This window comes from Hypanus sabinus, chromosome 20 (assembly GCF_030144855.1).
Source record: "Hypanus sabinus isolate sHypSab1 chromosome 20, sHypSab1.hap1, whole genome shotgun sequence".
Lineage (NCBI taxonomy): Eukaryota > Metazoa > Chordata > Chondrichthyes > Myliobatiformes > Dasyatidae > Hypanus > Hypanus sabinus.
The window spans coordinates 39,411,175-39,425,737 of NC_082725.1; the positions used below are offsets into that span (position 1 = coordinate 39,411,175).

Consider the following 14,563-nt stretch of genomic DNA (forward strand, 5'->3'; position numbering starts at 1 on the left):
AACATGGTTCTACAGAAACTTCAGCCTGCCCACTCCTTCCTCATAAAGTAATCCATCCATCCAGGCAGCAGAGTGAGCCGGGAGCAGAGTGAAGGCTTAAGGGCTTGGGCTCAACGGGCTTAGATGGAAACGGGCGAGGCAAGGTAGGTTTAGGTTTCAGTTTTTCCTGTTATTTGAGGAAAGGGGGAATTATGAGTGTGAGGGCAGCTTGTTGTTCTCAGTGTCGGATGTGGGAGGTCCTGGAGTCTCCTAGCCTCCCGGACGTCCACATCTGCACCAGGTGCAGCGAGCTACAGCTCCTAAGGGACCATGTTAGGGAACTGGAGCTGCAGCTCGATGACCTTCGTTTGGTCAGAGAGAGTAAGGGATTGATAGAGAGGAGTTACAGGAAGGTGGTCACACCAGGGCCACGGGAGGCAAACAGGTGGGTCACGGTTAGGAGGGGGAAGGGGAAGAGTCAGGTACTAGAGAGTACCCCAGTGGCTGTACCCCTTGACAATAAGTACTCCTGTTTGAGTATTGTTGGGGAGGACAGCCTACCTGGGGGAAGCAACAGTGGCCGTGCCTCCGGCACAGAGTCCGGCCCTGTAGCTCAGAAGGGTAGGGAAAGGAAAAGGAAGGCATTAGTGATAGGGGACTCGATAGTTAGGGAGTCAGATAGGTGATTCTGTGGACACAGTCAGGAGAACCGGATGGTAGTTTGCCTCCCTGATGCCAGGGTCCGGGATGTTTCTGATCATGTCCAAGGTATCCTGAAATGGGACGGTGAGGAGCCAGAGGTCGTGATACATATAGGTACCAATGACATTGGTAGGAAAAGGGAAGAGGTCCTGAAAGGAGAATATAGGGAGTTAGGAAGGGAGTTGAGAAGAAGGACCGCAAAGGTAGTAATCTCGGTATTACTGCCTGTGCCACGTGACAGTGAATGTAGGAATGGAATGACGTGGAGGATAAATACGTGGCTGAGGGGTTGGAGCAGGGGGTAGGGGTTCAAGTTTCTGGATCATTGGGATCTCTTTTGGGGCAGGTGTAACCTGTACAAAAAGGATGGGTTGCACTTGAATCCTAGGGGGACCAATATCCTGGCGGGGAGATTTGCTAAGGCTACTGGGGAGACTTTAAACGAGAATGGTTGGGGGGTGGGGTTCAAATTGTACAGACGAGGAGAGAGGAGGTTAGTTTTCAAATAGAGAAAGCTAGTAGACAGTGCATGAGGGAGGATAGGCAGGTGATAGAGAAGGGGAGTGCCCAGATCGAAGATATAGGGGAGAAGGAAGAAAAAGATAATAAAGTTGTTTGCACTGTTAGGGGTAAATAGAGTAAAAGGTGGAGAATTTCTTAAGTGAATCTATTTTAATGCTAGGAGCATTGTAAGAAAGGTGGATGAGCTTAGAGCATGGATTGATACCTGGAAATGTGATGTTGTAGCTATTAGTGAAACATGGTTGCTGGAGGGGTGTGATTGGCAACTAAATATTCCTGGATTTCGTTGCTTCAGGTGTGTTAGAATCAGAGGGACAAGAGGGGATGGTGTTGCATTTCTTGTCAGAGAAAATATTACAGCGGTGCTTTGGCAAGATAGATTGAAGGGCTCGTCTAGGGAGGCTATTTGGATGGAATTGAGGAATGGGAAAAGTGTAGTAACACTTATAAGGGTGTATTATAGACTACCTAATGGGGAGCAAGAATTGGAGGAGCAAATTTGTAAGGAGATAGCAGATATTTGTAGTAAGCACAAGGTTGTGATTGTGGGAGATTTTAATTTTCCACACATAGACTGGGAAGCCCATTCTGTAAAAGGGCTGGATGGTTTGGAGTTTGTAAAATCTGTGCAGGATATTTTTTGCAGCAATACAGAGCGGTACCAACTGGAGAAGGAGTAGTGTTGGATCTCCTGTTAGGGAATGAGGTCGGTCAGGTGACAAAGGTATGTGTTGGGGAGCATTTTGGCTCCAGTGATCACAATGCCATTAGTTTCAATATAATTATGGAGAAGGATAGGACTGGACCCAGGGTCGAGATTTTTGATTGAGGAGATGCAAAAGGATTTAGAAGGAGTGGATTGGAACAATTTGTTTTATGGGAAGAATGTAAAAGAGAAATGGAGGTCATTTAAAGGTGAAATTTTGAGGGTACAGAATCTTTATGTTCCTGTTAGATTGAAAGGAAAGGTTAAAAGTTTGAGAGAGCCAAGGTTTTCAAGGGATATTGGAAATTTGGTTCAGAAAAAGAGAGAGATCTACAATAAATATTGGCAGCATGGAGTAAATGAGGTGCTCGAGGAATATAAAGAATGTAAAAAGAATCTTAAGAAATAAATTAGAAAAGCTAAAAGAAGATATGAGGTTGCTTTGGCAGTTATATTAATAGCAAAAGGATAGTGAGGGATAAAATTGGTCCCTTAGAGAATCAGAGTGGACAGCTATGCGTGGAGCTGAAAGAGATGGGGGAGATTCTGAACAATCTATTTCTTTGGTATTCATTAAGAAGAAGGATGTTGAATTGTGTAAGGTAAGGGAAACAAGTAGGGTAGTTATAGAAACGATGATGATTAAAGAAGAGGAAGTACATGCGCTTTTAAAGAATATAAAAGTGGATAAGTCTCTGGATCCTGACAGGATATTCCCTAGGACCTTGAGGGAAGTTAGTCTAGAAATAGCAGGGGCTCTGACAGAAATATTTCAAATGTCATTAGAAATGGGGATGGTGCCGGAGGATTGCGTATTGCTCATGTGGTTCCATTGTTTAACAAGGGTTCTAAGAGTAAACCTAAACCTAGCAATTATAGGCCTGTAAGTTTGACGTCAGTGGTGGGTAAATTAATGGAAAGTATTCTTAGAGATGGTATATATAATCATCTGGATAGACAGGGTCTGATTAGGAACAGTCAACGTGGATTTGTGTGTGGAAGGTCATGTTTGACAAATCTTATTGAGTTTTTTGAAGAGGTTACTAGGAAAGTAGACAAGAGTAAAGCAGTGGATGTTGTCTATATGGATTTCAGTAAGGCCTTTGACAAGGTTCCACACAGAAGGTTAGTTAGGAAGGTTCAATCATTAGGTATTAATATTGAAGTAGTAAAATGTATTCAACACTGGCTGGATGGGAGATGCCAGAGAGTGGAGGTGGATAACTGTTTGTCAGGTTGGAGGTCGGTGACTAGTGGTGTGCCTCAGGAATCTGTACTGGGTCCAATGTTGTTTGTCATTTACATTAATGATCTGGATGATGGGGTGGTAAACTGGATTAGTAAGTATGCAGATTATACTAAGACAGGTGACGTTGTGGATAATGAAGTAGTTTTTCAAAGCTTGCAGAGAGATTTAGGCTAGTTAGAAGAGTGGGCTGAAAGATGGCAGATGGAGTTTAATGCTGATAAGTGTGAGGTGAAACATTTTGGTAGGACTAATCAAACTAGGACATACATGGTAAATGGTAGGGCATTGAGGAATGCAGTAGAACAGAGTGATCTAGGAATAATGGTGCATAGTTCCCTGAAGGTGGAATCTCATGTGGATAGGGTGGTGAAGAAAGCTTTTGGTATGCTAGCATTTATAAATCAGAGTACTGAGTATAGGAGTTGGGATGTAATGTTAAAATTGTACAAGGCATTGGTGAGGCCAAATTTGGAGTATTGTGTACAGTTCTGGTCACCGAATTATAGGAAAGACGTCGACAAAATAGAGAGAGTACAGAGGAGATTTACTAGAATGTTACCTGGGTTTCAGCACCTAAGTTACAGAGAAAGGTTGAACAAGTTAGGTCTTTATTCTTTGGAGCATAGAAGGTTGAGGGGGAACTTGATAGAGGTATTTAAAATTATGAAGGGGATAGATAGAGTTGACATGGATAGGCTTTTTCCATTGAGAGTAGGGGAGATCTAAACAAGAGGACATGATTTAAGAATTAAAGGGCAAAAGTTAAGGGGTAACATGAGGGGGGAGCTTCTTTACTCAGAGAGTGGTAGCTGTGTGGAACGAGCTTCCACTAGAAGTGGTAGAGGTAGGTTCGATATTGTCATTTAAAGTAAAATTGGATAGGTATATGGACAGGAAAGGAATGAAGTGTTATGGGCTGAGTGCAGTTTGGTGGGACGAGGTGAGAGTAAGCATTCGGCACGGACTAGAAGGGCTAAGATGGTCTGTTTCCATGCTGTAGTTGTTATATGGTTATATCAGGTATTAGTTTAGCAATAATATGGAACATGAAGAGTAAAAGGATTGTCCAGGGAAACATTTAATACTCAGCACTATTAACACAAACAAGCTCGACATCAGGGCAGCATTTGACCGAGTATGGCATCAAGATGTCTTAGCTAAAATGGAGTCAATGGGAATTGTGGGGTGCAGGGGGACCCTCTGCTGGTTGGAATCATACCTGACCCAAAGGTAGATGGTTGTGTGGTTGGAGGTCAATCATCTCATCCTCAGGACATTACTGCAGAAGTTCCTCAGGGAAGTCTCCTAGGACCAACCATCTTCAGCTGCTGCATCAATGACCTTCCTTCCATCATAAGGTCAGAAGTGGGGATATTCACAGAGAACTGCACAAAGTTTTGCACAATTTGTGACTCCTCAAATAATGAATCAGTTCATACCCAAGTGCGGCAGGACCTGGACGATATCCAGCTTGAGCTGACAAGTAACACTCAAGCCACACAAGTACCAGGCAATGACCATCACACCTTGTCATTTAGTAGCGTCACCATCACCTACTATCACCATGCTGGGGGTTATTATTGACAGGAAACTGAACTGGTCCAGCCATATAAACACTGTAGCTACCAGAGCAGGTCAAATGCTAGGAATCCTGTGATGTGTAACTCACTTCCTGACTCCCCAAAGCCTGTCCACCATCCACTAGGCTCAAGTCAGGAGTGTAATGGAATACTCACCACTCTCTGGATGAGTGCAGCTCCATCAACACTCAAGAAGCTTGACACCATCCAGTACAAGGCAGCCCACTTGATTGCTACCCCTTCCACAAGCATCCAATCCCTCCACCATCAGCGAACAGTTGTAGCAGTGTGTACTATCTATAAGATGCATTGCAACAACACACCAAAGTTCCTACGACAGCACATTCCAGACCCACAACCACAACCATCTAGAAGGACGAGAACAGCAGAAAACCTGGGAACACCACCACTTGGAAATCCCCCTCCAAGTCACTCATCATCCTGACTTGGAAACGATCCCCCTCCAAGTCACTCACCATCCTGACTTGGAAACAATCCCCCTCCAAGTCACTCACCATCCTGACTTGGAAACGTATCGCTGTTCCTTCATTGTCACTGGGTCAAAATCATAGAATTCCCTCCCTAACAGCACTGTGGGTGTACCCACACCTCAGGGACTGCAGCGGTTCAAGAAGGCAGCTCATCACCATCATCTCAAGGGCATCCAGGGATGGGCAATAAATGCTGGCTGAGCTGACAATTTTTAACATCCCATAAATGAATAAATAAGAAAATTATTATCTAAACGGTGTAGAGTTGGGTAAGGGAGAAATACAAAGAGATCTTGGAGTCCTTGTTCATCAGTCACCGAAGGTGAATGAGCAAGTGCAGCAGGCAGTGAAGAAGGCTAATGAAATGTTGGCCTTTATTACAAAGGGAATTGAGTACAAGAGCAAGGAAATCCTCTTGCATTTGTACAGAGCCCTGGTGAGACCACACCTGGAGTATTGTGTACAGTTTTGGTCTCCAGGGTTAAGGAAGGACATCCTGGCTGTAGAGGAAGTACAGCGTAGATTCACGAGGTTAATTCCTGGGATGTCTGGACTGTCTTACGCAGAAAGGTTAGAGAGACTGGGCTTGTACATGCTGGAATTAAGGAGATTGAGAGGGGATCTGATTGAAACATATAAGATTATTAAGGGATTGGACAAGATAGAGGTAGGAAATATGTTCCAGATGCTGGGAGAGTCCAGTACCAGAGGGCATGGTTTGAGAAAAGGGGTAGGTCATTTAGGACAGAGTTGAGGAAAAACTTCTTCTCCCAGAGAGTTGTGGGGGTCTGGATTTCACTGCCTCAGAAGGTAGTGGAGGCCAATTCTCTGGATGCTTTCAAGAAGGAGCTAGATAGGTATCTTATGGATAGGGGAATCAAGGGATATGGGGACAAGGCAGGAACCGGGTATTGATAGTAATTGATCAGCCATGATCTCAAAATGGCGGAGCGGGCTCGAAGGGCCGAAAGGTCTACTTTTGCACCTATTGTCTATTGTCTATAAAATAGTATTAATTTTGCTGGCTGCTGCTCTTCAAAAAGTTCAAAAAACATTTAAGGATATTCTGATATGAAAAATTATAGATATGAATAAATATTTATATAATTGAAAACCTATTGTATTGAAGATTAATTATATTATTGAAAAAAACTAATTATTTTTCATTTTACTTCCAGTTTATAAATTTCATGCAATTCACCAAAATAATGTAAAAGTTTAATGATTGCCAGGTTCTGGGGAAATCAGTTAGGAGACAAAGGAGCTGAAGCCTTTGCAGAAGCATTAACAAATCATCACAGTTTGAAAACTCTAAGGTAATACAACATTTACATGCAAAACTTCTGGTATGAGGGTTTATCCTATAAAAAGGGATTAACTAGACTAGGTTTGTGCTCACTAGTGTTGAGAAGAATGAGAAGTGATTTCATTTAAACAACTTACAGAACTAGACCGGAATGATACAGATAATTGCAGGATTGATAATTCCCCTAGACTGGGTGATTGGAGAGGTGGGGGCAATTATGGTGTCAAAATAAGAGACCAGTGATTCAGAACTGAGGTGAGAAGAAATTTGTTTAGCTAGGAGGTTGGTGAGCCTTCAGAATTTTTTATTCAAGAGGGCAATGGAAACTCAGCAGCTGATATGTTCAATTCAAGATAAATCAGTAGATTTTTGCATATTAAGTAGTCACTACAAGAAGATGGTGCTAAGGTAAAGGAAAGCCATGCTCTTATTAAATGATGAAATGGAACTGAGTGGACAAATGGCTTGTTCCTGCTATTTGTCATTGTGAAACTGAGTCATATATACTTTAAACTAGAAAGGAATTATGGGGTTCCTTCTAAAATGCCATTTCTAATAACTAGTTGAAGTTTCATCATCTGACAATTTCCTCATCAGTCTTGCACACACCATTTTATTTCCTGTGTTAGTTTAAAAATAAATTCAAACTCTCTTGCTGCATTCAAAATTGCATTCTCTGGATAACTACTTTGATAATGTAATAAGTACACTAGCATACTGCTAATTAATATTTCATGTGGAAGTGTCAGGAATTTGTCACAAAATGATTAAGGTAATTAAGCACTGAAAGTCAGCTAGTTCTAATGAATGTGCTGTTATTTATTTACCATATTTTGACTGAATTCTCAGCAGTTATATTCAGTTTGTAATAATTAAATTTACAATTGATGCTGTCATTATCATTTTAATATTCTCCTGGCATTCCATATGTAATCCTTTGTAAATTTGAGGGTTTACAAAAATCTACAATCATTTTGACCACCAACTTCTGAGAATTCAGTGAAAATATAGTTTTCTTCTTAAAGACTTACCTTTTAACCAACCATTTAGAAACCTACATGAATATCATTTTTTTTAAAATGTGGTTTGCTGTCCAAAGATAGTTGTTAATGTTTTTTAAACCACACTGGAATATGATATTATTTTAAAGGTGCTATATGGATGTACTTTATTGTTCCTTTATTTTAAACTGATTTTAGTTTTTTACATCAATGTATTGGCCTTCATACAGTGCAAAAGAAAGTTAGTGAATTGTGTCTGTATTTGCCCAGCCTTGCAGCAAACGGGATCTCGAAGGGCAGCCAACACTTGGCCAAGGCACTCTGCAACAACAACACATTGAAGATATTCTGGTAAAAACAAGCATTTACACCGATGTTCAGCAATTGCAGACATCACTAAGGGCAGAGTACAGCTATTTGATTATTTACCCTGAAATTAGTCCTGTCAAGTACTGATATAGTTCATAACCAGAATTAAATGTTTATGGAAATTTCGTTTTTAGCAGCTCATCTGATTTTTTTCTGATATTCAGAAATTCAGTAGAGTTAAATTAAGGCGGCACTTATTAGAAATATTTGCTATGTGTTAATTAACAGCATTATTTTAGTAAGCATAGAGTCACCTTGCAATAAAGATTAAATGCATAATTGACAAATTAATTTAATGGAATATCTAACTTGAAGCAATTGTGAGTTGTGTCAGAGATGGCAAAATGAAGAGCTAATAGATAGAATTACTGGGAATGAGAGTCTGTCCTGTTAGGAAAGCTCAAAAAGGGGATTATATTCCTGTAAATGTAATAGAATAAAAGGTGTTTTCATTAAAACATGAAATCCTTGTCAGGATGGATGTTGGAAGTTTGTTTCCCATGGCTGGAGAGTCAAGAACTCGGGGGCATAGTCTCCAATTCTTCCTTAAAAGGGATTAGTAACACAAACAAATGGATTAGCACTCTGTTTTAATGTTATGCATGTTATAACTAGATGTGATCAATTCTACAGAAGTGACGTACTAATTTTAATCTACCTTATGGCATGTCGTAAGTAATAAATACTCCAAATTTATGACTAATTGTACATCACTTCCACAACAAATTAGAAACAGCCTGGTCAATAAGCCCAAGAACCTTGGTATTGAGATTCCAATACAATATTCTGCCTTCCAATTTGCAGGTTGACACAAAATGAACTGGATGATGAAGCAGCTGAAAGCTTTGGTGAAATGCTGAGAGTGAACGTCTCTTTGGAAAAGTTATGGTAGTATTTGATTTGCATCCTTTTGTGAGTTGCAATAATGCCACAGGGTGATATTCTAATATACAGTAAATCAACCTAGTACATGACTATTAAAGAAAACATAAAGGAAGAATTTTGGTTTTGTTTGCTAGGCTAGAAAGCTATCAGGCTCCCACTTGTTTCTAACTATCTCACCAAGCATAGATGTCACTCATATGGAATAGAAAATGTTTCTTTGTTACAATTCCCAGGAACTTACCTCAAAGGCAACTTCTGACTGACTGTACCTATGACAATTTATATATGCTCATTTACTTCCAAATCATCGAAGAGTATAACTATAATGCTAAGTACCAAGGCATTTCACAGAACAATGAAGAGAGGAGCCAGATAGCGTAAAAGTTGGGGAGCATATAAAAAGAGTACATGTGAGGTGGTACATTTCTTCACTGGATCAAGAATTTGATCTTTAGAAGTCTGACCTGAATCTACTATACAGGAAAGCAAGCTTAATGTTTAATGTGCAGTGGTATTTAAGAATAGAATATATTCCTGTCCCTGTTATTACACTACTGCTTGCAGTTTCTGATAATTCTGTAGGTAATTATCCTTCTCAATGACAGTATGAAATACTTGGCAAATGTGCTGGCATTGACCAAATGGACTGGAGCATGTTCCTATCATCTAACCCACTCTGCTCACCTCCTGATTTACAAATAGCAGCTCCCCCTCATATCTTTATCTCTAGTTATGCAAATCATGGAATGTCATAGCACGGAAAATGCTTAGGCTCTAACTGAACTGAGTTCTGGCACACCCTTGCCCATTGCATTGACTTGCCTATTTACATCCTAATTCCATCAAATGTAGAACACCAAAGTTGGCTCTGCCTTGTCAGTATGTTCACACCTATCTCTTTACTGATCCCCTTTGAATTACCCCTATTTCCTGTAATCCTGTTCTTGACTTCCTACAGCAGACTATACCTGCTGCTTCGTTCTCTGCCCTCTTCTTTAAGGCAGTTGAATTTATTTCAGAGATAAGTGGATGAGCCAGCTTTTCCCTTCTCCTGCATTATTTAAATGTTGTTCATTAAAGAATGACCAAAACCTTTAACATCCACTGCTGTTACATTTTTTTACACTCTGCCTAGTTTGATGATTGCTCCCCACCTATTGTTGCCCAGTCCCTTCCTACTAATTTTTGTGTCCTCTATTCTTTACTTTTTAAATAACTATCTAAATAATTTCTAAACAAACGTATCAATTCTGTACTTTCAGCAGGTTTTAAATTACCCTTTCGCTGCAGATTTTTTAAAAAATTTCTTGGTTATGAATTCATCTCTTATCTTCATTCAGTGGAAATAGTTGTCCATCGTTGTCCACTGTACACATCTTCCTGATTATGATCATGATCCATATAGGCTCTCCTCACTTCTTTTTTTGGAGCATTGCCTTGATTACAAAGGCTTAAAACACTGGGTAAAGTTTTACATTTTTAACTGGAGGTGCTGTACCTATCATGTTCAGTAACCTTCAATATACCGGATATGTAAACACGTTTCAGGTCCCAGTTCTATGCCAGTCTGGGATATATGGAATATACGCAAAAAGGTAACATAACATTGGAGTATTCATCAGGAAAGAGTGTCTTCAATACCCACCACTGCCTCTGATTCCTCTCCCTTCTGTAATTGTGACACCAACACCAGCCCACTTAGTGATGCTTCTCTGACCATATTTATAGGAGACTGCAGCCCAGTCTCTGTAGAACCTGGAACTCATCATTGAGGTTAAAAACTTGTCCCTCATTTGTGTGCCCAGACATTGTCATCTGAAGTTGTCTCTGGACCAATGTATTTTACACCAAATAGGCTCCTAATATTATTTTCCTGCCAGATTGCAATAACGTTACCACCAGATTATGGGAGATGAATTCCCAAGCTGATTTACTTTATATGTGTGCTTGCTTGTATTAATGGCTTTCTCAATGCACGTTTACTTGCTTGTTTACTTCTAAGAAGGCAATACATTGCCATAGCTAAAAGTAAGCAAGCAGTACTGCAAAGGGAAAATTTGCAAGATTCATTTCCTCAGTGAGCTTTAGTTTATCAAGTGCATAGTGTGAGTGCGACAAATTACCAATATATATGGTGAATTCTTCACAGGCTGAATGAAAACAAGATAACATCCAAAGGGGCTGCACATCTCCTCCAGTCACTCAAAGGGAATACAACAATAGATGAGATTTGGTAAGGCAAAACTCCCAGTGAAATTTGCATCTGCCTGATAAAAATGTTACTGAATGAAGCAAGGCAAATCTGTTATTTGGTCAATTTTCAGCAGATTTTTTTTAAATTTTGAAGATATTGATAGGTAATGGCAATGTCAACATTGATATCCTGGATTTCTTGCTGGCTCATTCTTCGTCCAGGTTATGGAACTGTAATTAGAGTGGGAGCATTGTCATCTAGTTTAGCAGTACAGAGGCTAATACTTCTGTGATTCTTACAATCAGAAAATTGAAAGCAGGTTATTTAGCCCTGAGTTGAAAGATCATTTTCACAAGATGCAGGAGTCATATCCCACTAGTTCACATTATTCTCCCAGAAAAGCATGTGAAGAATTGTAATTACTGTTCTTTTCATAATACAATGATATATGTTGTCTGTCTGAAAGACAAACTTTTTAACCTGCAGTGCTCAAAACAACAAACTTTTTAAATCTTATTTTTAAGCAATTTTTAAAATCTTGTGTACCATTAGATCAATTGTGTACCATTAATTATTGCTTTCCAACTTGTATCAAAAACATATAATTTGACCAAATGTCAAGCAATGAAGTTATAGGACCACAATCATGTTTCATTAAATTGTTTCCTACAGTGTGTTCATTTGAAACTGATTGCATAGACAAAGAATTGAACTGGATACATTCTGGTCATAGAGCACTACCCACACCTATACCAACTGATGCACTAGACAAGCTCAAGGTTTCTATATAAATCCTATCATAGCTCCCCCTTTGTCACATTGCTCAACTAAATCAGGAGATAACTTATAAAAAGTTATTTTTAAATTACTTTGAAATCATATAGTACAGGTTTAGTTAAATTTTTTTTGAAAAAAAATTGCATTCCAAAGTCTGTCCATCAACAGGCATTTGAGCACTTCAGGACAGAATCCACAGAATGGGTTATCTTTTGCCCTTCTAGTAAAGCAAATGAGTTGAAGGGGTATACATTTTTTAGAATGGTTCAAAATAAGGTTCTACTCTTCATGGAATTTTTTATATATATATATATTAATGTATGTATGTAAAAGCACCAAGGCTGGCCTAAAGTAATTTGTCCAGTGTATCATAACCCTGAATCACAGTACTTTATCTCATGTAGAAGTAACTTTATGACACATGCAACACAAGTGTTGTTGCGTTTATCATAAAGCTGGTTCTACATGTGATAAATTGACCAGTATTGACTATACAGTTCCTTGGAGATAAAAAAAACACGAAATGCTGGCAAAACTCAGCAGGCCAGACAGCATCTATGGGAGGAGGTAATAACGACGTTTCGGGCCGAAACCCTTCATCAGGCTGTCTGGCCTGCAGAATTCTGCCAGCATTTCGTGTTTTTTTATTTATTTCCAGCATCTGCAGATTCACTCATGTTGTCCTTGGAGATAACATCATTATGATCTCCACACCCAGACTCTTGCTAGTAAAGAGGATTGAAAATAATGGGACAACAACAATAGACTTGATGGGGCAAATGTAAAATGAAATGTTGCCAGAGATGCCTATCCTCATCACATGCTAATTGGTATCTACTTGACTATCATATAGAATTGCTCTCTCACCTCATTTCTAATACAATGGATTCCAGTTAACTGTGGAACTTGGGACCAGTATATTTTGTCCCAATTAAGTGAAGTTTCATGGAAATACTTAAAGGTATAAAGAAAGACAAACTACTGTTTAACTGAGTAACAAGTTATGTATTTCAATTGAATATCGAACAAATTAGAACACTACCAATACTTCTACAGTACTATAAAACTGTGAATTAATTCCTAGTAGTTATCGATGGAGGAATTCATCCTGCGTATGATTTTTTTTTTGCCTAGTTTCAAATCTTTTCATGACATCTTGCCAAGAGTCTGAATTTTTTGAAATTCAAAATAAAAAACAAAACTATCAAAAACCACTGCTTTTTGAATTGGTGCTCTTTGGCCCAAAATGGATACTACAACACAAGCACATGCAACTGATGCTAGCTAGAAACTGTTCTGCAACAATCTCATGTCTACTTTCTCAATTAGTCTTTGTTCTTTAAGAGTTGTCCCAGATAATGGCTGCCTGATTAATTGATGGCCTAATTAACCAGAATCCACTGTATTCCACAAATCATTAGAAATAATGCAAAGGGAATGAAAAGGCAGCATAATAAAAATAAAGATTTTGCAAGACTGCTTGTAGCATCCAGCAGGAGAATTAATTTTCAATTCCTGGACTCTACAAAACAATGAGTCATGGGGTGTTAATTTATACAATGTGAGAACATGTTGAGTCTAACTTGTAAATGAAAACCAAGGTGCCTTCCAGAGTAGCCCAATTTGCATGCATTTGGCCAATATCCTTCTAAACATTTCCTACCCACATACCTGTCTAAATGTCTTTTAAATATTGTAAATGGTGACTCTCTCTGGCAGCTTGTTCCACATGCTGTGTGGAAAATCATGCTCCTTAGATCCCCTTTAGATCTTTCCTCTCACTCTCACCTTCTAAATATCTGCACTCATTTTAAATTCTCTAGCATGAAGGGAAAATACCAACCACATACCCTTTCTATTGCCCCTCATGATTTTATGCATAAGGTCACTCCACAAACTCAGCCTCCTACATTCAGGGTAAAACCTTGCCCAATCTCTCTTTATAACTCAAGTCTTCCAGTCCAGCACCAAAATCCTTGTGAATCACTTTTGCACCCACTTTAGCTTGATCACATCCTTCCTATTGTGTGGTCATCAGAACTGCACATAACACTTCAAGTGTGGTCTCACCAATGACTGTACAGCTGTACACCATGGCCCATCTCCTGAATGCCTGGTTAATGAAGGTAAGCATGCTACATGCCCTCTTCACCACCGTCTGTCCATGCTGCTGCTTTCAGGGAACTATATACTTATGCCTTATGTCTGCCTGTTCAATAACATTCTTCAGAGCCCTTCCATTCACTCTGTATCTGGCGACCTGGTTTAATTTCCCAGAATGCATCATTTCACATTTCTCATTTAAATTCCTTGGCCCACTTTCTAATCTAGCTCTTGTGCAAATTAGATGACCTTCTTCATTGTCCGCTGCACCACTAATTTCTGTGCCATCTGCAGTCTTATTAATTATGTCATCTACTTACTCATCCTAACCATTAATAAAAAAATGACAAACACCAAGGGACACACTACAGATCCTTGAGGTGACAGGCCTTCACTTTGGAAAACAACCCTCCACTACCACTCTCTGTCCACTAGCACTGTTGCCTACCACTAAGCCAATTTTGTTTGCAATTTATTAGCTCTCCGTGGTCTAGCCTTTCAGACCAGATTAACATGGGGGACCTTGTAAAAAGGCCCCGCTAAATTCCACATAGCAACCACCTAACATCCTGCTCTCGCCAATCCTGTTTGGCTCCTCTTCAAAAAAAAAACTTGAGACATGATTTCCTATGCAGAAAGCCACACTATTCCTAAACACTCCCTTGCCTTTCCAACTCTACATAGATCCTGCATCTCAAA

At 39.6% G+C, this 14,563-nt stretch overlaps 1 protein-coding gene across 2 annotated transcripts in view; it reads left to right on the forward strand.

The window, feature by feature from the left end:
* Positions 1–14,563, forward strand: part of LOC132378443 (nucleotide-binding oligomerization domain-containing protein 1-like) — a 45,393-nt gene that overhangs the window by 22,616 nt on the left and 8,214 nt on the right. For both annotated transcript variants that reach the window (XM_059945366.1, XM_059945365.1), the window contains exons 8-11: positions 6,462–6,545; positions 7,807–7,887; positions 8,710–8,793; positions 10,940–11,023. In XM_059945366.1, the coding sequence (XP_059801349.1) occupies positions 6,462–6,545; positions 7,807–7,887; positions 8,710–8,793; positions 10,940–11,023 (333 nt within the window). The remainder of the gene's footprint in view (positions 1–6,461; positions 6,546–7,806; positions 7,888–8,709; positions 8,794–10,939; positions 11,024–14,563) is intronic.